The sequence below is a fragment of the Euleptes europaea genome, chromosome 10, assembly GCF_029931775.1.
Source record: "Euleptes europaea isolate rEulEur1 chromosome 10, rEulEur1.hap1, whole genome shotgun sequence".
Lineage (NCBI taxonomy): Eukaryota > Metazoa > Chordata > Lepidosauria > Squamata > Sphaerodactylidae > Euleptes > Euleptes europaea.
The window spans coordinates 2,384,771-2,405,219 of NC_079321.1; the positions used below are offsets into that span (position 1 = coordinate 2,384,771).

General features: G+C 44.9%; 1 protein-coding gene across 3 annotated transcripts in view; it reads right to left on the reverse strand.

The window, feature by feature from the left end:
• TASP1 (taspase 1) overlaps window positions 1–20,449 on the reverse strand; it is a 78,571-nt gene that overhangs the window by 41,536 nt on the left and 16,586 nt on the right. For all 3 annotated transcript variants that reach the window (XM_056856512.1, XM_056856511.1, XM_056856510.1), the window contains exons 5-8: window positions 15,457–15,541; window positions 14,292–14,371; window positions 11,032–11,138; window positions 3,322–3,441 (exon numbers count right to left, since the gene is read on the reverse strand). In XM_056856512.1, the coding sequence (XP_056712490.1) occupies window positions 3,322–3,441; window positions 11,032–11,138; window positions 14,292–14,371; window positions 15,457–15,541 (392 nt within the window). The remainder of the gene's footprint in view (window positions 1–3,321; window positions 3,442–11,031; window positions 11,139–14,291; window positions 14,372–15,456; window positions 15,542–20,449) is intronic.

Consider the following 20,449-nt stretch of genomic DNA (forward strand, 5'->3'; position numbering starts at 1 on the left):
CTTCTATATCGTGGGGTGGTGGTCTACTTAGATGACATTCTCATTTATTCGAAAACTGTGGACGAGCATGTGACTCTGGTCAGGGAAGTTCTACAACGCCTGCGTAACCATCAACTGTTCGCTAAACTAGCTAAGTGTGAATTTCACCAAAGCAAACTCACGTTTTTGGGATACATCATCTCCCACCAAGGTCTTCGCATGGACCCCGCCAAAGTCCAAGCCGTCCTCGATTGGACTCCCCCCACCAACCGTAAGCAAGTACAGCAATTTCTGGGATTTGCAAACTTCTATCGGGGATTCATCCCTAACTTCGCCCAAGTGGCTCTACCCATTACGGACCTGCTGAAAACTAAGGGAAAAGTAAGCTCGGCTGCCTTGCCCTCCGCAAAAATCCTATGGACTGAGCAATGCCAAGCCGCCTTTCTGGCCCTCAAACGCCTCTTCACTTCGGAGCCGGTGCTACGGCACCCAGACCCAAATCAAATGTTCATTGTGCAAGTCGATGCTTCCGATGTAGCCATGGGAGGGGCTCTCCTCCAGCAAGGACCGGACGGTCTTCTTCACCCTTGCGCTTACTTTTCAAAAAAATTTGCGCACGCTCAATTAAACTGGCCCATCTGGGAGAAAGAGGCCTCTGCAGTTCATCATGCACTGACTTTATGGCGGCAATTCTTGGAAGGGTCTAAAGTACCCTTTGAAGTTTGGACCGATCACAAAAATCTAGCTGCCCTCACGGGGTCCCATAAGCTATCGGCGAAACAACAACGGTGGGCGGAGTTCTTTGCTCAGTTCCGTTTCACCCTGAAGCACGTCCCTGGGAAGCAGAACGTTCTCGCGGATGCCCTCTCCCGTTTACCACAATATCCGGTAAAACTCGAAAGACCCACCAACTCTCTGTTCACCCCTATGCAACGTGGGGCCCTACCTATGCTGGCTGTGCAAACCCGATCCCAGCATCAGCACACCTTCCCTAACTCGCAAGCTCCGCCAGCCCAACCGGCTGCCCAGCCGCCACCGCAACAGACCGGAGTTCCCGCCCCTCCTACCCCTCCGACCGCTCAGCCGCCTGCAGTCTGCACGCCGCCGCACGTAAGCACTAGCCCTATAACTGTTTCTCAGATCTCCATGACCGACGGGGGGGCTCCCTCCAAAATCCCCATCTCCGAATCCTTTTTAACTGTCCTTCGGGACCAGTGCCTTTTAGAACGTTCCGCTCATACCCTACCTCCTGGTGTTTTGGAACAAGGGGGGTCCTGGTACAAAGACTCAAAATTGTATGTACCCAAAGCTCTCCGGAAGGACGTTTTACATTTAGCTCATGGAGCCAAAACAGCTGGGCACTTTGGGTTTCTGAAGACCCTTCACTTATTGCGCAGACAGTTCTGGTGGGGGGGAATGCGTTCCGACATTGACTCCTTCATCCGCAGCTGTCCCGTTTGTGCCGCTGCGAAACGATCGCAGGGCAAACCCCCGGGACTGCTACAACCTCTTGAAACGCCCAGCAGACCTTGGGAAGTGATTGCTATGGACTTCATGACTGATCTCCCTCTCAGTGGGGGTAAAACTGTGTTGTGGGTTGTTACTGATTTGTTTTCTAAGCAAATACATTTGATTCCATGCGCAGGGATCCCCTCTGCTCAGAAACTGGCCCGCCTCTTCGTGACGCATATCTTTCGTTTACATTCATTTCCGCGTAAAATAATTTGTGACCGCGGAAGTGGTTTCGTTTCTAAGTTTTGGAAAGCTTTCCTCAAGTTGGTGGGGGTGGAACAGGGATTGTCTAGTGCATACCATCCTCAAACTGATGGTCAAACTGAACGTGTCAATGCTGTACTTGAATGTTATTTGCGTTGTTATGTTAACTACCACCAGGATAACTGGGTGGAACTGTTACCTTTAGCAGAATATGCCTACAATAATGCCATGCATCAATCCACAGGTTTTAGCCCGTTTTTTGCTGTGTATGGACAAGATTTCAGTCCCATCGCTCCTACAGATGATGTAGAGGGGGAGGGGAACCCCGACATTGCCTCCTGGGCACACGCCCTCCGTACCACTTGGCCCTGGCTCGTTAGCAACCTCGACCGGGCCAAACGTAAATACAAAGCGCAAGCTGACAAACATCGCTCCCCCGGGGGTGATCTGCAAGTGGGTGCTTTGGTTTACCTTTCCACCAAAAATCTCCGTTCCACCCAACCGTGCCATAAGCTCAGCGCCAAATTCATTGGCCCTTTCCCCATTACTCGGGTCATAAACCCTGTCACAGTGGAACTGGCTCTCCCCAAATCCTTGAGGCGTGTGCATCCTGTTTTCCACATAAGCCTCCTCAAACCCCATGTTGCTTCTCCACGGTGGCATCCGGACCCACCGCCTGCGCAACCCATCATGGTGGGGGGGGAAGAACACTTCGAAGTCTCCAAGATCCTTGACTCCCGTATTCACCATGGCAATCTGCAATATCTAGTTCGTTGGAAACATTTCCCCCCTGCCTATGACGAATGGGTGCGCGCACGGGATGTCTCCGCCCCCGACCTCGTCGACGCCTTTCACATTGCTTACCCGGACAGGCCAGCCCCCTTGCGAACTGGGAGGGGGCCTTGAGGGGAGCAGAATGTCAGGCTGCTATCTCGGTTTCGTTATTGCCTCTGTCTCTGTGCTGTATTGTCTGCCCCCCAAGGTCGCATACCTAGGCCTGGGAACTCAGCTCCTGGGAAACTGTATTCATGCGTGTAATCTCCCGCCTTTCCTGCCTTATAATATCTCCCAGCTAGTGAGCCTCTCATAGCTGTCATTTTATTCGTTTGCACTGTATGCCTATTTGATCAGTAAAAGCCATCTGTTTGGACTCTATATGACTTTGTGGTGATTTCTGGTTCTGTGGGCCAAGGGCTGACAGGGGGATTTATAGTAAAGAGTTGTTTGACAGTGGAATCGGCTTCCACCTCCCTGGCAGTCTTTAAGCAGCGGCTGGACAAGCACTTGTCAGGGATGCTCTAGCTGATCCTGCACTGAGCAGGGGGTTGGACTAGATGGCCTGAATGGCCCCTTCCAACTCTGTGATTCTATGCATCCAATATTGCAACACACAATAGTTCAAGATTAAGCCCAAATTCCCTTCTCCGGTTCCTTTACAAAATGCATACTTCCTATTTATGTTATCAAGTTCTCGGTCAATCCTCACCTAGAACTGATCATACAAAGGCATATTCTGGAGGAATACTACTTCCCCCTAAGCTGTCCACCAGCTTTTTCCTTTCAGCAGTAGGTCTGATACCATAAGGCTCAGATGCCAACAAAACCATCAGGCCTGGTTCAACCCACCTGACCAACTCTTCCAGGATGCTTCAAGGCTAAGCCTCCACTGGAGACCGCAGCAGCAACGTTTCCTTCTTGGTCGACAACGACGGCACCCACCGTGTCCAGTGTTCCTGAGTCATTCTCCTACGCAACAGAAAGATGACAAGAGCACTGAAAGCATATTCTTAAGGCAGACATCACACTAGGCTTCTAAGGATGAGAGCCAAATTGGTCTTCGCAGTTTACTACGGGGTCCCCAACTCTATGTCACTATGTATTATTGAGTATCTGTTTATCTTTGTATATTTTGTGTTGTTCGCCGCCCTGAGCCTGGCTTGGCTGGGGGAGGGCAGGATAGAAATAAAATTAATTAATTAATTATTATTTTAATCTTTTTTTAATGTATTAGGATACAGAAAAAAGAAATGGAAAAAGGAAGGGGGGAAATCAAGTAAAAACAACATGTCAGTGTCCAAGCTTCAATGTAATAACAGATGCATACATTCATCTTCAACTTAAACTTGAAACTATTAAAATCTTGCATTAATTATTAATTTATAGATTTTCAGGATTACATATTGAAAAGCAAATAAATTGGGAACACTAATTGGTTGTTAATGATCAAATAGTGACTATTACAATACAACTATACATACCCTTTTTTATATCAATGATCTTAAACTACAAACTTCAGATGTGTGTATGTGTGTCTGTTAAGTGCCGTCAAGTTGCTTCTGACTCTTGGAGACCCTATGAATCAATGTCCTCCAAAATGTCCTATCTTTGACAGCCTTGCTCAGGTTTTGCAAATTGAGGCCTGTGGCTTCCTTTATTGAGTCGATCCATCTCTTGTTGGGTCTTCCTCTTTTCCTGCTGCCCTCAACTTTTCCTAGCATGACTGTATTTTCCAGTGACTCTTGCCTTCTCATAAAATGACCAAAATATGATAGCCTCAGTTTAGTCATTTTAGCTTCTAGGGCCAGTTCAGGCTTGATTTGATCTTTAACCAACTGATCTGTTTTTTGGTAGTCCACGGTATCCGTAACACTCTCCTCCAACACCACATTTCAAAGGAGTCTACTTTCTTCCTGTCAGCTTTCTTCATTGTCCAGCTTTCACAACCATACATAGTAATAGGGAATACGATGGCATGAATTAACCTGATCTTGGTTGCCAGTGACACATCCTTACACTTCAGAATCTTTTCTAGCTCCTTCATGGCTGCACTTTCCTGTCTCAATCTCCTTCTGATTTCTTGGCTACAGTCTCCCTTTTGGTACTTAGTACTAATATAAAATTCTACCTCTATATCCACAGGAAAGCAAAAGAACTTGAAGCACATGAATATTTATCATATAGCGGTTGCCATTTCAGCTTAAAATCATCTATTATTATTATTGGCCCCTAGAGATTTGATTGGATGTGCAGACTTTTAAAAAGTTGCTTTGGCAGCAGCTGCCACCAAAGCACGGAGATCTTCACTGTGTGACTGAAGATGCGTGCGAGAAAACATTTTTAACCAAGTCGTTCATTTTAAAAGGCATCCTGCTACTAAACAGAGCTTCTGCCTGAGATGCTGAGGAGTTATTTTTTGAGTTATGCATGACCTCACTCCCTGACATTTTGTGCTTGCCTCCCCCTCGTGTGGCAACCTTTTAGTACTTGCGGCCACCCCCTTGTGACTGAATCCCAGAGGTGCCACTTATACTTCAGAAGCCATCAATCTCTAACTGATTTTCTCCAAGACTCGCTGGTGATAACATTTTTATGAATGTTTTCAACACAGGAACGTTTGGAATGGGCTGACGTACTTGTTCAGCTGCACAGACCACAAGCATCACTAGAAAACGCATGCTGTCAAAATGCTCACACGGTCATTTTAAAAGGCTGTTTCATGGCAAATATTATTGTAAGTGGAATATAAACACAATTTTATACAGCAAGATATTATAACCCCTTACAAAACTATAAAGCACTGAAGGAGCTATTGTACAATATCACAGAAGCAGCCCTTCTAGGATTTGCTAGCAATTGTCATGGAAATGATGCGGATGCTGACATCACATAAGAAAGGCCCTGCTGGATCAGACCAAGGTCCATCAAGTCCAGCAGTCTGTTCACACAGTGGCCAACCAGGGGCCTCTAGGAAGCCCACAAACAAGACAACTGCAGCAGCATCTTGCCTGTGTTTCACAGCACCTAATAAAATAGGCATGCTCTTCTGATCCTGGAGGGAATAGGCATGAACATAATAACATAAGAAAAGCCATGCTGAATCAGACCCAGGCCCATCAAGTCCAGCAGTCTGTTCACACAGAGGCCAACCAGGTGCCTCCAGGAAGCCCACAAACAAGACAACTGCAGCAGCACCATCCTGCCTGTGTTCCACAGCATCTAATGCAATAGGTATTTTCTTCTGGTACTGGAGAGAATAGGTATGCATCATGACTAGTGTCCATTTTGACTATTAGCCATGGATAGCCCTCCCTTCCATGAACATGTCCACTCCCACCTTCAAGCCTTCCAAATTGGCAGCTATCACCACAACCTGGCGCAGGGAGTTCCACCATTTAACTATGCTGCCTGTGTTCTACAGCATCTAATGCAATAGGTATGTTCTTCTAGTACTGGAGAGAATAGGTATGCATCATGACTAGTGTCATTTTGACTAGGAGTCATGGATAGCCCTCTCCTCCATGAACATGTCCACTCCCCTCTTAAAGCCTTCCAAGTTGGCTGCCACATTCTGGGGCAGGGAGTTCCACAATTCTCATTATAATAATCAACTAACTTCCAAGCTTCACATATCAGTGCAAGGGAGCCTGTTGAACAAGACCTGTTAGAGCTACAATAGGCAACTAGTTTTGCCAAAGGGCTGATGCAAGAAGTGCCTCCCCAGCCCTGCAGGCTACCAGGTATGCTCCCTCCCTCCCCATTACCTCCCATCCTTCTCCTCTTCCTGCGGGTGGGGAGAAGCAGAAATACCAGCTGCAGAGTCACTGCCTAACGGAAGCCCTGCAGGTCTACAGGCTTTTCCACATTCTCACTGACCTCACTTGCAAGTTCCTGCTTCTTCGGGGGGGGGGGGGAGAGAGGTTCTGTTCCTCGTGTGTTTTCCGCCCTCTAGTGGTCGATTCCATATTACTTCGGTTTACGTCCAGCATATATCCCTGCGGATTTACACTGCAGGTTTTAATGCAGGACATAAACTGATGTAATATCGAATAGACCACTACAGAGTGGTGAGTGTGGAAATCAGGCGACATCGCTGCATCCTCCTCTTCCACCTGCTGGTGCAAGAGAGAAGTGGGGGAAATTGTACTCAGCTCTCCTTCTCGCTGCAGAACTCCAGGACACAGCACATTTTGCCCATGTGGAACTATACATAAGAACATAAGAAAGGCCCTGCTGGATCAGACCAAGGCCCATCAAGTCCAGCAGTCTGTTCACACAGTGGCCAACCAGGTGCCTCTAAGGAAGCCACTAACGACGAGTGCAGCAGCGCCATCCTGCCTGTGTTCCACCACACCCAAAATAATAGGCATGCTCCTCTGATACTAGAGAGAATAGGTATGCAGCATGACTAATATCCATTCTAACTAACAGCCATAAATACCCCTCTCCTCCATGAATATGTCCACTCCCCTCTTAAAGCCCTCCAAGCTGGCAGCCATCACCACATCCTGGGGCAGGGAGTTCCACAATTTAACTATGCGTTGTGTGAAAAAATACGGCCTTTTATCTGTTTTGAAACTATAGAAAGCCAACTTCAGCTTTTTTGGCGCTATCAAGAGTTAATGAACACACAAAGCTGCCTGATAGTGAATCAGACCTCTAGTCCATCAAAGTCATTACTGTCTACTCACAGTGGCAACAGCTCTCGAAGGTCTCAAGTAGAGGTCTTTTGCATCACCTTCTGCCTGATCCTTTAACTGGAGACTGAACCTGGGACCTGAGACCTTCTGCGTGCCAAGCAGATGCTCGGCCACTGAACCACAGCCCCTCTGGAGTTGGTGGAGGAAGAAGGGGCAGGAAATATCCATGGCTGGGCATTCAACTGGTACTTTAATGGATCCAGCCCAATGTGTTCAGTACTACAGGTGCTTCCTTCATGCCATGGAAGAAGTTCGTGACACTGTATCAGATATGCAATTAAAAATACAAGTCTAGCAGGAACCAAGCCCTATCAAACTCAGAGGCTGACACTGCAATTCTATTCTACAAAGGAGAAGAAGAGAAGAAGATCTGGTTTTTATACGCCGATTTTCTCTACCTTTAAGGAGTCTCAAACCAGCTTACAATCTCCTTCCCTTCCTTTCCCCACAACAGACACCTTGTGAGGTAGGTGGGGCTGAGAGAGTTCGGAGGGAACTGTGACTAGCCCAAGGTCACCCAGCAGGCTTCATGTGGAGTGGGGAAACCAACCCGGTTCACCAGATTAGAGTCTGCCGCTTATGTGGAGGGGCTGTGGCTCAGTTGTAGAACCTCTGCTTTGAATGCAGAAGGTCCCAGGTTCAATCCCTGGCATCTCCAGTTAAAGGGACTAGGCAAGGAGGTGATGTGAAAGACCTCTGTCTGAGACCCTGGAGAGCCGTTGCCGGTCTGAGTAGACAATACTGACTTTGATGGACCAAGGGCCTGATTCAGTATAAGGAAGCTTCATGTTCATGTGTGGAGGAGTGGGGAATCAAACCCGGTTCTCCAGATTAGAGTGCCGCCTGTCTTAATCACTATACCATGCTGGAGGAAGAGGAGAAAGGAAAATTCCATGGCTGGGCATTCAACTGGTACTTTACTGGATCCAGCACAATGTGTTCAGCACTAAGGGTGCTTCCTTCACGCCATGGAAGAAGTTTCTGGCACTGCATCGGATATGCGATTAAAAAGACAAGTCTAGCAGGAACCAAGCCCTATCAAACTCAGAGGCTGACACTGCAATTCTATTCTACAAAGAGTTATGCCAGACTCAAAACTCCAGTCTTACTTCACAGGATTGCACCGTGAGTCACGGAAAAAAGTTTAGGTCCAGAATGTAAAACACCTGTCCATTCACAAAACATAAATGTACTGATTTCTAAACAATATGAAAATAACTCTGGAGGACGGACTTACCATTCAGTGGAGATGACCAATAAAAAAAACACTTCTCTATCTAGCACCACTCGGGGTTTGGGTTGATCCCCAAAGTGCTAACCAGGAGCTTGAACATTTAAAATAGCAGGTTGGTAAGCTCATGTTCTGGCATGTGTCCAGCATTGACTTGCCCCTTATTACACCAATTAATGTCAGGTACAGTCCTTCTCTCCCCTATAGATACCTTGAAGTTTTAGTTTTTACCCTCAAACACACACACCTGTTATTAAACATTACCCAGAAGAGATGCATTTTATATAACCTATCACAACTTTATTAACATGCTTTTTTTTCTACAAAAATGAGGGGGGGAAAACCAAAGCAAGGGCCATTTATACAGGGTCAATTTTGATGCTTGCTCAAAGCTCTTTTTAAAAATGCAACCTTTAAAATGCCTATTCACGGTCCCAATGCAAAAGGAGAAATTCCACATACACACCCCACTCGCCTGCTCCTTTGCTTGCATAGCCATTGGCAATGGTCGTTTGCATAGCTTTTTCATGGTTTTTTTCAGTAAATGCTTGGGTACGGGGGCAGAGCAAATACAAAAGGTCATGTTAAAGGGGCTCTTAAGAAATGTGAGGCAGGTATGCGCCGGCTTCGCAGTGATGACTGGAATGACGGTTCAGTCTGAAAAACTAAAAAAAATATGTGGGGCACTTCAGCCTGGAACGCGCTGCTAATTACCAAGCATAAACGGCCTAGAAGTGCTACAGACCACAGCTTTCCCCCCTTTTAATTCTTGATAGTTAAAACTGCACTCAAAATGTATTTGGCAGCAGAGATTTAAAAAAAATACTGAGATATGGAAATGATATTTATAGTGAAGTATAAACCAGATGTGATCCCCCGCCCCGCCCCCAGTAAAGCAACAGTAAGCAATACGGGCCAGGTCAATGCGAGCTAAATGCACAGACACGTTTACCTACCTGGTATTTCAAATTTCCTCCTGCTCCAGATCCACAGAAAAGTGTTCTAAAGTGAGAAATGTTCACCAAAATCTTAAACTGGAGAAAAGAGTTATCTTTTCATGTTTGCATTTTGTTATGCACATTCTGAAAGTGAAAATGAATAGTAAGAGAGATAAATCACAACAGTGGAACAGATTTTTTTTTTCCTGCAAAGACATAGACCCTGTCTTGTTGAAACACCTTTTTAAGTGGCTGGGTTGTTGTTTTTTGTTGTTACTGTTGTTTTGAAAAGAGTATGAAAAATCTTCCATATTTTGGTGCTAGCAGCATTGTGCTAGAGGAAGAAGAAGAAGAGTTGGTTTTTATACCCCACTTTTCTCTACCCTTAAGGAGTCTCAAAGAGGCTTACAATTGCCTTCCCTTCCTCTCCCCACAACAGACACCTTGTGGGGCTGAGAGAATTCTGAGAGAACTGTGACTAGCCCAAGGTCACCCAACAGACTTCATGTGGAGGAGTGGGGGAACCAACCCAGTTCACCAGATTAGCATCCACCGTTCATGTGGAGGAGTGGGGAATCAAACCCGGTTCTCCAGATCTGAGTCCACTGCTTTTAACCACTACACCACGCTGGCGACCATTTCAGGTGGACAGTTTCAGGTGGACAGCCATGTTAGTCTGTAGTAACAGAACAAAATTGGAGTCCAGTAGCATCATAAAGACCAACAATGTTTTCCAGCTCAGTGACAAAGTGAGCTTTGAAAGCAATTATTATTTGCTTTCAAAGCTCACTTTGTCACTGAGCTGGAAAACATTGCTGGAGCGAACAAGACCCTGCTCCACCATGTGTTTTTGGCCTCACTTACACAGGTCATGGCCCAGTATTTTTCAAATTTAGTTCTCCCCCAGCAGTGCAGGGCCTTCATGTTGGCCAGGCTGAATATATTTCCTTCAGCTATGGTTAGTGGCAGATATAAGAAAGTACCACGCGAGAAAAGGTTTTGTAGTTGTCATCTTAAAGAACCAGATTCAGTCCATCATATCCTCTTGCACTGTCCATTTTTTATTCAACGGCGTTTACAACTATTTCATCCTCACCTTCAAATCCAAAAACATTCAGCAGACAAGTGTATCAAATTTTTATTGATAGATATAACCCCAGAAGTCACCAAGCATGTCGCTGTTTTCAATGGGACAAAATGCCCCATTAAAAAAATAAAAGACAGTGAAAAGGCTTTTTACAACCTTTCGGCAGCAGGGGAACGGCTTTGCGGGTGCCGCAGCGGTGCCTTGGCCATGCCGCCCCCGGCCGCTGAAGGATCAGAAATGGCTACCCAGATCCAAGCCATTAAAATATATTCCCTGTACCCAAAGAATTACACCCAATCTACCCTGCATGTCCAGGGACTTTTGTTAGCCTTTCCATCTGGCAGTCCTTCCCAAATGCTGGGACTGAATTCTATTAGGAGGAAGGAGCTGGTACCAAAGGAAAAACACACAACACAAATACACACACACACGGCAGGATGCAGGTCCTTTTTGATTGTGGCCATTTAAGACAAAGTATGTTACAGCTCATCAGGTACCAATTCACAGGTAAGACCTTCTCACATGACCAGTTTTTTTACCTTTGAATTCCAGGAAGCAGCGGCAGTTTAAGAGCGACCAACAGTTTTCTGAACAGCTACTGACCTTTTCACTTGATTGTCGTCTTTTCTTCAGCTGAAAAAGATCCGTTTCCACCTTTTCAGCTAATTCCAATTTCCTCTTGTTCCTTTTGAAAGCCGCCAAGCTCAGTCCTAAAAAACAGATGGTACTTAGACTGCTGAAGAATAAGATCCTTACAGAAGCAACAGCGTTATTCAATGCTACATTTTGTTTTACTATGTTTTGTTTTGCCCTTTGCATGCACAGCCCAGAAATACATTTCTTGCTGATATTCTAAAGGGTATAAATTCTTCTCCTGTGGAGGAGTAACTAATTTATTTAATTTAAGTAATTTTCCTTCTGCTTTGGATCAGTATGTCTCTAATAGAGTGGTACAATATGCCTTGGCAGTCCAAGAAAATGCAGGCCAGAGCTTTTTCTAAAGGCTGAACTATTTTAAATGTATATTGTAAAAGTGTTTACGTGTTTTTAATTGTGTTTTTAAGAGCCTTTCACATTATTATGTTTTTGTGTTTGCTATAGTTATGTGTGTGTCTAAAATTTGGCCTCATAAAATAAATATTTTTTTAAAATGCTACATGTTGATGCTGGACAATGAAGAAAGTTGACAGGACAAAAGTCGATTCCGTTGAAATGTGGTGTTGGAGGAGAGTGGTATGGATACCCAAAACTGTCAAAAAAAAACCCAAATCAGTGGGTTATAGATCAAATCAAGCTTGAACTGTCCCTAAAATTACTAAACTGAGCTAAAATTACTAAATGGAGGCTATCGTACTTTGGTCACATTATGAGTCACTGGAAAAGACAATCATGCTAGGAAAAGTTGAAGGCAGCAGGAAAAGAGGAAGACCCAAGAAGAGATGGATTGACTCTATAAAGGAAGCCAAAGCCTTCCATTTGCAAGACCTGAGCAAGGCTGTTAAAGACAGGACATTTTGAAGGACACTGATTCATAGGGTCGCCCTGAGTCAGAAGCGACTTGCCGGCACTTAACACACAGACACATTGATATTTGCATCCAAACTAAATTACTGGCTACGTTCTCAGAGCCCCTCCAGCTATGCCGCCCAGGACAATTGCCTAGGTGTGCTTAATGGACAGGTTCTCAACGTTATATTTTCTACAGTGATAAAACAAATAAAAGAATTTGTGATCAAAAACTCTCAGACAATAATAAGTGATAAGTTGCTGATTCAAGAGTATTCACTAGTTTTACTCTCAAGAAGCTCAAAATAGTATATGAAGTTACTATCCAACATTACTGATCTATCACCTGCCAACCACAATATATATTTGAAAATATAAAAAGCCTCCCAACCATGAGATATAGTAAAAAAAACTGTTGTCCTGATAATAAAACACAAAATTCATATTAATACCTTTTAGGTTGGGCCTAATAAAAGGTCTTACATGGATTTGGTGTTTTGTTTGGGATTTTGCATGGGCCAGTACTGCTGGTTACACTTTTTGCCACGTGAGTAATCAGTACTTAGATGCTCTTCAATTTTTTTGTCTCTAACTTGTAACAAAAAGTTTGCCATGTCTCTAGCCTCGCCAACAACCTGGAGAAAAAAATGTCCTGCTCCTGTAACAATGGGATGTGTTTGAACAGATAATGTTATTTAGCTCTGTGCCATGGAACACTTCAGCTGCCCATTTCTACCCATTAAACCTCTATTAAAGCAGCAGCAGAGTTCGTTTTTATATGCCAATTTTCTCTGTCTTTAAAGGAGTCTCAAAGCGGCTTACAATCACCTTCCCTTCCCCCCACAACAGACAACTGATGAGGTAGGTGGGGCTAAGAGAGTTCAGAGAGAGCTGTGCCTAGCCCAAGGTCACCCAGCTGGCTTCATGTGTAGGAGTGGGGAAACCAACCCAGTTCACCAGATTAGAGTCCGCCATTCATGTGGAGGAGTGGGGAATCGAACCCTGTTCTCCAGATTAGAGTCCACTACTCTAATAACCTAAACAGCAGAACAAGTTTCCCTTGCCTGTCTAGCAATTCAACAACATCATGAGTTGCTGCCATGTCTATTTTACCAGTAGTGTTAAAGCAACCGCCTCTTAGGAGTCGCCATAAAATATAACACTGACGCTGGGGGAAAACAAGCCATGAGACCCAGAAAACAGTGTAAGCACAAAAGAAAAAAGTACATGTTCTCAGTCTTTGGAAAAGCGATGAAACTCTGACCAATCACACAGCACCCCCTGGCAGTCATTCCTCAGAGTGAACTGACACAGGCTGTGAAGACAAAATTGCAAGGGGGGAAAAACGTTACTGGCAAAGGTAAAACGACAAGGGCTATGCTAGAAGGAGACCACGGGAAGCAAGTCACTTCAGCATACTTTTTCATACTTTATTAACCCAAGGGTGTTGCAGCGCAGTTAATTTCACCATTCACAGAGTATTGGAAACTTTAAACTACCATTCCTTTTTATTGGGAAGCATTGGGGTCTTCCAAAGTCTAGTGAAAATAATTCTTGCAGCCGTCAATAAATTTAGCACCTGCATTTGTAGGCAGAGATTGCCTACAACTGGGATTTGCAATGAGGAAGGAGGAATGAGGTGTGCACGCAAGCCTGGCAACGTGCCAGCTCTGTGCGCACACTGGTGAAATGTGACATCTGAGCACAGACAATCAGCTGCTTTGTCATCCCCTCTCCCAACTGCTTACTATCTTCAATTGCTTCTTGAGCACTAATGCTAGATTCCTGTGGATAATTGGCTTACATCAGGGATCAGAAAACGGAGCTAAAGAAAAGGAAGCCAATGTTGCAAATCTGGTACAATGGTGCACAGCCAGTATTACAGATCAAAACACAGCTACAGAGATTATATTTAGAATACGAGCCACAAGGAACAAGGTGTGGCTACGAAATGGGGACTTCTGCAGTACTTAATCATATGTTTAAGTACTGTATGGTGTGGTGGTTAAGAGCAGTGGACTCCAATCTGCAGAACCAGGTTGGTTTCCCCACTCCTCCCACATGAAGCCTGCTGGGTGACCCTGGGCTAGTCACAGCTCTCTCCAAACTCTGTCAGCCCCACCTACCTCACAGGGTGTCTATTGTGGGGAGAGGAAGGGAAGGCCATTGTAAGCCACTTTGAGACTCCTTAAAAAGGAAGAGAAAATCAGGGTATGCAAACCAACTCTCCTTCTTCTTAAACACCAGCGATCTGAATAAGGTTTAGGCATGGCTAATGGCCATTCTGGAATGTACCCTTCAAGAGTGCCAAAACACAAAAATTAGTTGCGAAGTTCCTTGCACCAAAATTTACTCACTTGTAGCCATGACACCTGGAGGACAGGCTGGGATCCCGTGATCTACTGCCCATCGGAAGGCCCCTTCACCAACTAAAAAACTATAAAAATAACAAAAGGGCGGAAGAAGGAGTAGGAAAGAGCATTTAAAACCAATGTCTTCTTTGACTCAGAAGATTTTTTTTAAAAAAACTGTAATTGCAAGTATTTGTTTTATGAAAGCAATGGAACACCGGGGGGGTGTTATACAGTAATCAAGGCAAAGTGGTAGGAAACCAGACAAAACCCTAATACAACTTTGTGTTAAACAGATAATCCAGGACCTGGAAAAGACCTTTCAGCCAGTGAGGAGGGGTGTGCTTTCCACCTCCCTCTCTAGAATACTAAAAGAGAGTGAAGCTCTAGGGCTTAATAACAATAAAGGAAAAGGACCCCCAATTAACTCCTTTTCAGGACACGCAGGAGAATTATTTCTCGGAGCAAAGTTTTACTTTTGGTGCCAACACCAAGGTCAGTTGTTCCAACACACGTTGACCCTTTCTTGCAGAATACAAGAAAGAGGAGGGGGTCCTCTAACCAGCAGGAGGCTTTAAAGGAAAGCACACGCATCGTCATGAATCGTGTTAATCATCAAAAGAATTCATTTTTACAGAATGTGATGACCATCGGCAGAAATGACATTAGGAAGCAACTGGATATAGTACATCTACACGCATTCTCTCTCCCTCCCCCTATTTTCATCTGTGAAATTCTGTTGGGAATACCTCAGCCAATTTTCCAGCGGAAAAGCTGTCTGGATCTTTCCCATTTGCTAGATTTTAAAAAAAAACACCTCAAAGTAAAAAGAGAGAACAAATGGAATTTTTCTCAACAACAACTTATGTTTAGCTCTGAGGTCTGATTTATTGGAGTTTTATACTTCTAGCCAAAACATCAGAAATAAAAGCTTGGTAAGAGTGTAAATATTTATACAAACAACCACAAAGAAAACTCAACATTTTTATCCTCAATATTCCATCTATTTATATCTGCAATTAAGTGTGCCAAGATGTTCCAAGATCAGTGGACAAAGCCGGCCCTTCCTCCTTAAAAGCAGAGTACGACTCGTGAGCAACAAGTAGCACAAAGCCTCCTTCTGATAAGACCCAGAAGTTAAAAGAAAAAACAAACAGAGTAAAGCAATTACCATGGTGGAATTCTGCCAGCCGAGAGTTTTCCCTTCTGCCCTTCACACAACAATCTGTTTGCAACGGAAACCGGATTCTTGATTCCTGAAAAGATGAGAGTTGTTTAGGAAGACTGCCACATTGAGCAAGCCAGTAAAAAAACTACTGGTAGCACCATCATTTAATTGAATAAACGGTTCTGGTTTTTTTTAGGACAGGGGACCTGCCAAGGAGACCTTTAGCCACCAACTCTTTTATACATAAAAAGGTATTTCAGTATGTCTTGAACAAAGCAGATCATCTGTGCACACCAATGATCTTGCTTTACATTTGTAAATCTGGTGGTTTCTACAAACTACCAAGACTTTTTTTAGCATGGTTTAAGCAATAAATTGTGGCCAAAGCAGAAACTGACAACAAAGATGAAGAGAGAGAAGGATCAAATTTAGAGCAAATTTAAAGCACTCCCGACAGATGGCCATCCAGCCTCTGCTTGAAGACCTCCAAAGATGGGGACTAAACCACCCTCCGAGGCAGCGCATTCCACCGTCGAACCACTCTCACCGTCAGAAAGTTCTTCCTAATGTTTAGGTAGAATCGCTTTTCTCGTAGGTTAAATCCATTACTCCGTGTCCTAGTCTCTGGAGAACAAGCTAGCTCCCTCATCAACATGACATACCTTCAAATATTTAAACATAGCTATCATGTCACCCCTTAACCTTCTCTTCTCCAGACTAAACAAGCTCAAGTCTCTCCTCATAGGGCATGGATTCCAGACCTTTGACCATTCTGGTCGCTTTCCAACTTGTCAACATCCTTCTTCAATTGTGGAGCCCAAAACTGGACACAGTATTCCAAGTGAGGTCTGACCATTGCAGAATACAGTGGTAGTATTACTTCCTTTGATCTAGACACAATACTCCTATTGATGCAGCCCAGAATTGCATTGGCCTTCTTAGCCGCCATATCACATTGTTGACTCATGTTCAGTTTGTGGTCCACTAAGACTCCCAGATCTCTTTCACATGTACTATTGTCAAGCCAACTATCTCCCATCCTGTACCTGTGCCTTATGTTGTTTCTGCCGAGGTGAAGCCCCTTACACTTCTCCCTATTGAAATCCATTTTATTGCTTATGGCCCAACTCTCCAGTCTATCAAGGTCATTCTGAACTCTGACTCTGTCCTCTGGGGTATTAACTGTGTGTAAGAGGAGAGTGAAGAAGAGAGTGAAGACGCAAGAAGGAAGTTTCCCTAAGAGTAGCAATCGGCATGTTAAAGGGATAGTTCAGAGCAGCAGAGAAAAGGATGTCCCTGTGTCTTGTCCCCTCTATCACTCTGACTCACTAGTCAAGTCCCCCTCTGGAGTCTGAGGTAAGAGACAGCGTAAAGTCCTTCACTTCCAACATGGCCACCATCAAGGTGGCATGCATACGTGGAAGTACATTTCATTCACTGAAATGGGACTTGCTTCTAAGGAAAGATGCAAGGGCCTTTGTTGAAACCAGCTCTAACACCCAGGTTTTTCACTGTTCGATACTGACCTGGGTCATGACTTCCTCAGTTATCTGACCTTCAGCAAATTCCCTAATTAGGGAGGGGTTGTGGCTCAGTGTTAGAGCATCTGCTTGGCATGTAGATGGTCCCAGGGCACCTTGGCCATCTTCTGGGCCAATCTGATTGGATTGGACATCAGACTTAAAAGAGGGTCTCCGTTGCCTTGATCTGCCATTCCAGGAGAATTCCAGTTGAATTCTGTCTCTATTAGGCAGGCACTTGAACCAGTTCATTACAAAGTCTCGGATTGGAGCAGGCTCCCAGAAGCAAGCCAGATCCACGGAGAACCACTAGAGGGCCCAGAAAGTTCTGAGATTCCACTCGCTTTGGCTGGATTCCCAGATCTCAGAACTGTTATGCTCTTCTTGACTCACAGATGTCAAGTCAGACACATACCACATCCATTTTAAGCTGCTGTCTTGCTGTCTCCCTGGGGATGATTCTCTGGGTGGAGAAATACCTGGAGATTTGGGGGGTGGGGCCTGCGGAGGGCAGGGTTTGCGGGGGGGAAGGACTCAAGGGCATGGATTCCAGACCTTTGACCATTCTGGTCGCCCTCCTCTGGACGCGCTCCAACATGTCAACATCCTTCTTAAACTGTGGAGCCCAAAACTGGACACAGTATTCCAAGTGAGGTCTGACCAATGCAGAATACAGTGGTAGTATTACATCCCTTGATCTAGACACAATACTCCTATTGATGCAGCCCAGAATTGCATTGGCCTTCTTAGCCGCCATATTACACTGTTGACTCATGTTCAGTTTGTGGTCCACTAAGACTCCCAGATCTCTTTCATACGTACTGTTGTCAAGCCAACTATCTCCCATCCTGTTCCTGTGCCTTATGTTGTTTCTGCCTAGGTGAAGTACTTTACACTTCTCCCTATTGAAATCCATTTTATTGCTTATGGCCCAGCTCTCCAGTCTATCGAGGCCATTCTGAACTCTGACCCTACCCTCCAGGGTATTAACTACCCCTCCTAACTTGATGTCATCTGCAAATTTGATTAGCATGCTCTCTATTCCATCATCCAAGTCATTTATAAAAATATTAAATAGTACCGGTTTCAGGACAGACCCCTGTGGTACCCCACTGGTCACTCCTCTCCAGGATGAAGTTGTGCCATTAATGAGCACCCTTCGGGTTTAATTGGTCAACCAATTACCAATCCACCTAACAGTAGCAGTGTCCAGCCCACATTTTACTAGCTTTGTTTCAAGAAGATCATGGGGGACTTTATCAAAAGCATTACTGAAATCAAGGTACACTACATCTACAGCATTCCCTTCTGTTGCCACATGTGCTGCCTGACCTCCCGCCTTGGTCTTGGCAACTGTACTGTCTAAGCGTTATAGCCTGCTGTTCTGGGCTAGCGCTCCACTGCATAACCAGGCTGTCCAGGACAAGAGACCGGGTCACCCCTGCAGAACCAGCCAAAGGGAAGCTATGATCCTGATTGTCTCCTGATCCAAAGGGAAGCCATAACGCCGAAGCGAGAGCATCACATCGCTCTCTCCTGATCCCCCCCCCCGTATCCTGTGAGAAAAACATCCGCCGCATCCCTGGAGTGTAAAGATTCACACCTTCCTGAGGTACTGTTGAACATGAGAAGATCGAGTCAAGACATCCCGGAGATATGTAAATCATTGGTGCCAGCTTAGTTTACAAATTGACACTTTGCCCTATCTCTGCAGCCGAAGTCTTTGATCCCTATTGTTTTAGATAGGAGCCATCTGGGTGTCAGCTAAGGCTTCCTGGCTTTCGGCCTCTGCCCATCCCACCCCCACCCCCCCCGCATCTACACCTCAATGGAGACCTGCCCGGCTAATCGTATGTTACCAGGTCCCGCGGAACAATGCCTGGGAGCCCTGGCAATCACCTAATTATTTCATGCATTAGTTTCATGTATGGTTTTTCCTGTGAGTAGTTACCGGCTGTTACCTTCTGTATTGTTTCCTTATACCTAAGCCATCAAGACAACTCTGCCTCAACTCAGCCCTTTTGTATTATGTCCTGAAACTAATCAATCCTATTGTATGTATCCTTTAAATGTACTGGTGTTTCCCCATATCTGCATTCTAGCCTTATGTCTCAATGGACCTACTGAACTCACTGGCTTTCTTAAATAAAACTTTTTAACTCGCGATTATGGCTGGAGTAAAGTTCCTTATGAGAGAAATGCAACGAGGTGCTGGAGTCTCACACTGGGGGAATCTCAACCCCACCCCAGAGAAGGGTATATTTTGCCCTCCCTGACAGAGCAGAAAAGCGTCTTCTTGGTTCTGCCCTACCTCTCCTTGCTTATATAGTGTTGAGTTTTGCGGAACTCCACACCCCCTCCTTTTCCAGTGACTTGGCTGGCTCAAGTCTCCAATACGTCCCTCTCCCATTCCCCGCTATATTTCATTTTGTACCTATATGCCACGGATTTTGGACATCTCCACTTCTAGATCGGTAACGTATTACCCAATCAACAATATCCTCTCCTTTGAGAAACGTCTCTTATCCTACCTCCTTCTATTCTTAGTTTCTTGTATGTATGTATTTGCAACACTGAATGAATGAATATATAAACACTTTTAATCTAAAAATCCTTGGTCTGCTGTTATTCTGAGATTCACTGAAAACAAACTTGGTATACATTGGGTGATTCCGCTATATAAATAAATTAGTGCCGCTGCTCATGCTAATTTCCCCAATCAAAGAGCAGTTTCGGTAACACTTCATCTACCATACTGGTCACTCTTTCAAAAAAAGATATGAGATTAGTTTGGCATGACCTGTTTTTGAGAAACCCATGTTGACTGTCAGTGAGCACGGCATTTCTGTCTAAGTGCTTACAGACTGTCTAATTATCTGCTCTAGTATTTTACCTGGTTTTGATGTCAGGCTGACTGGGCGATAATTGTTTGGTATTTCTTTTTTCCCCTTTTTAAAGATGGGGACCACACTCGCCCTGCTCTAGTCTGCTGGAACTTCTCCTGTTCTCCAGGAATTCTCAAAGATTATTGCCAGTGGTTCTGAAATCATTGGTTCTTGTAGGTTATCCGGGCTGTGTGACCGTGGTGGTGGTATTTTCTTTCCTGACGTTTCACCAGCAGCTGTGGCAGGCATCTTCAGAGGAGTAACACTGTTACTCCTCTGAAGATGCCTGCCACAGCTGCTGGCGAAACGTCAGGAAAGAAAATACCAAGACCACGGTCACACAGCCCGGATAACCTACAAGAACCAATGACCTCTGACCGTGAAAGCCTTCGACAATATGTTCTGAAATCACTTCAGCCAGTTCTTTTAACACCCTTGGAGGCAGTTCGTCCGGCCCCAGAGACTTGAATTCATTAAGAGTAGCCAGGTATTCCTGTACTATCTCATTGTCTATACTATGCTGTAATTCCTCTATTGCATCCTCTGCTCCATTATTCCCAGGCTGAGCACTGTTCCCCTTTTAGGAGAAGA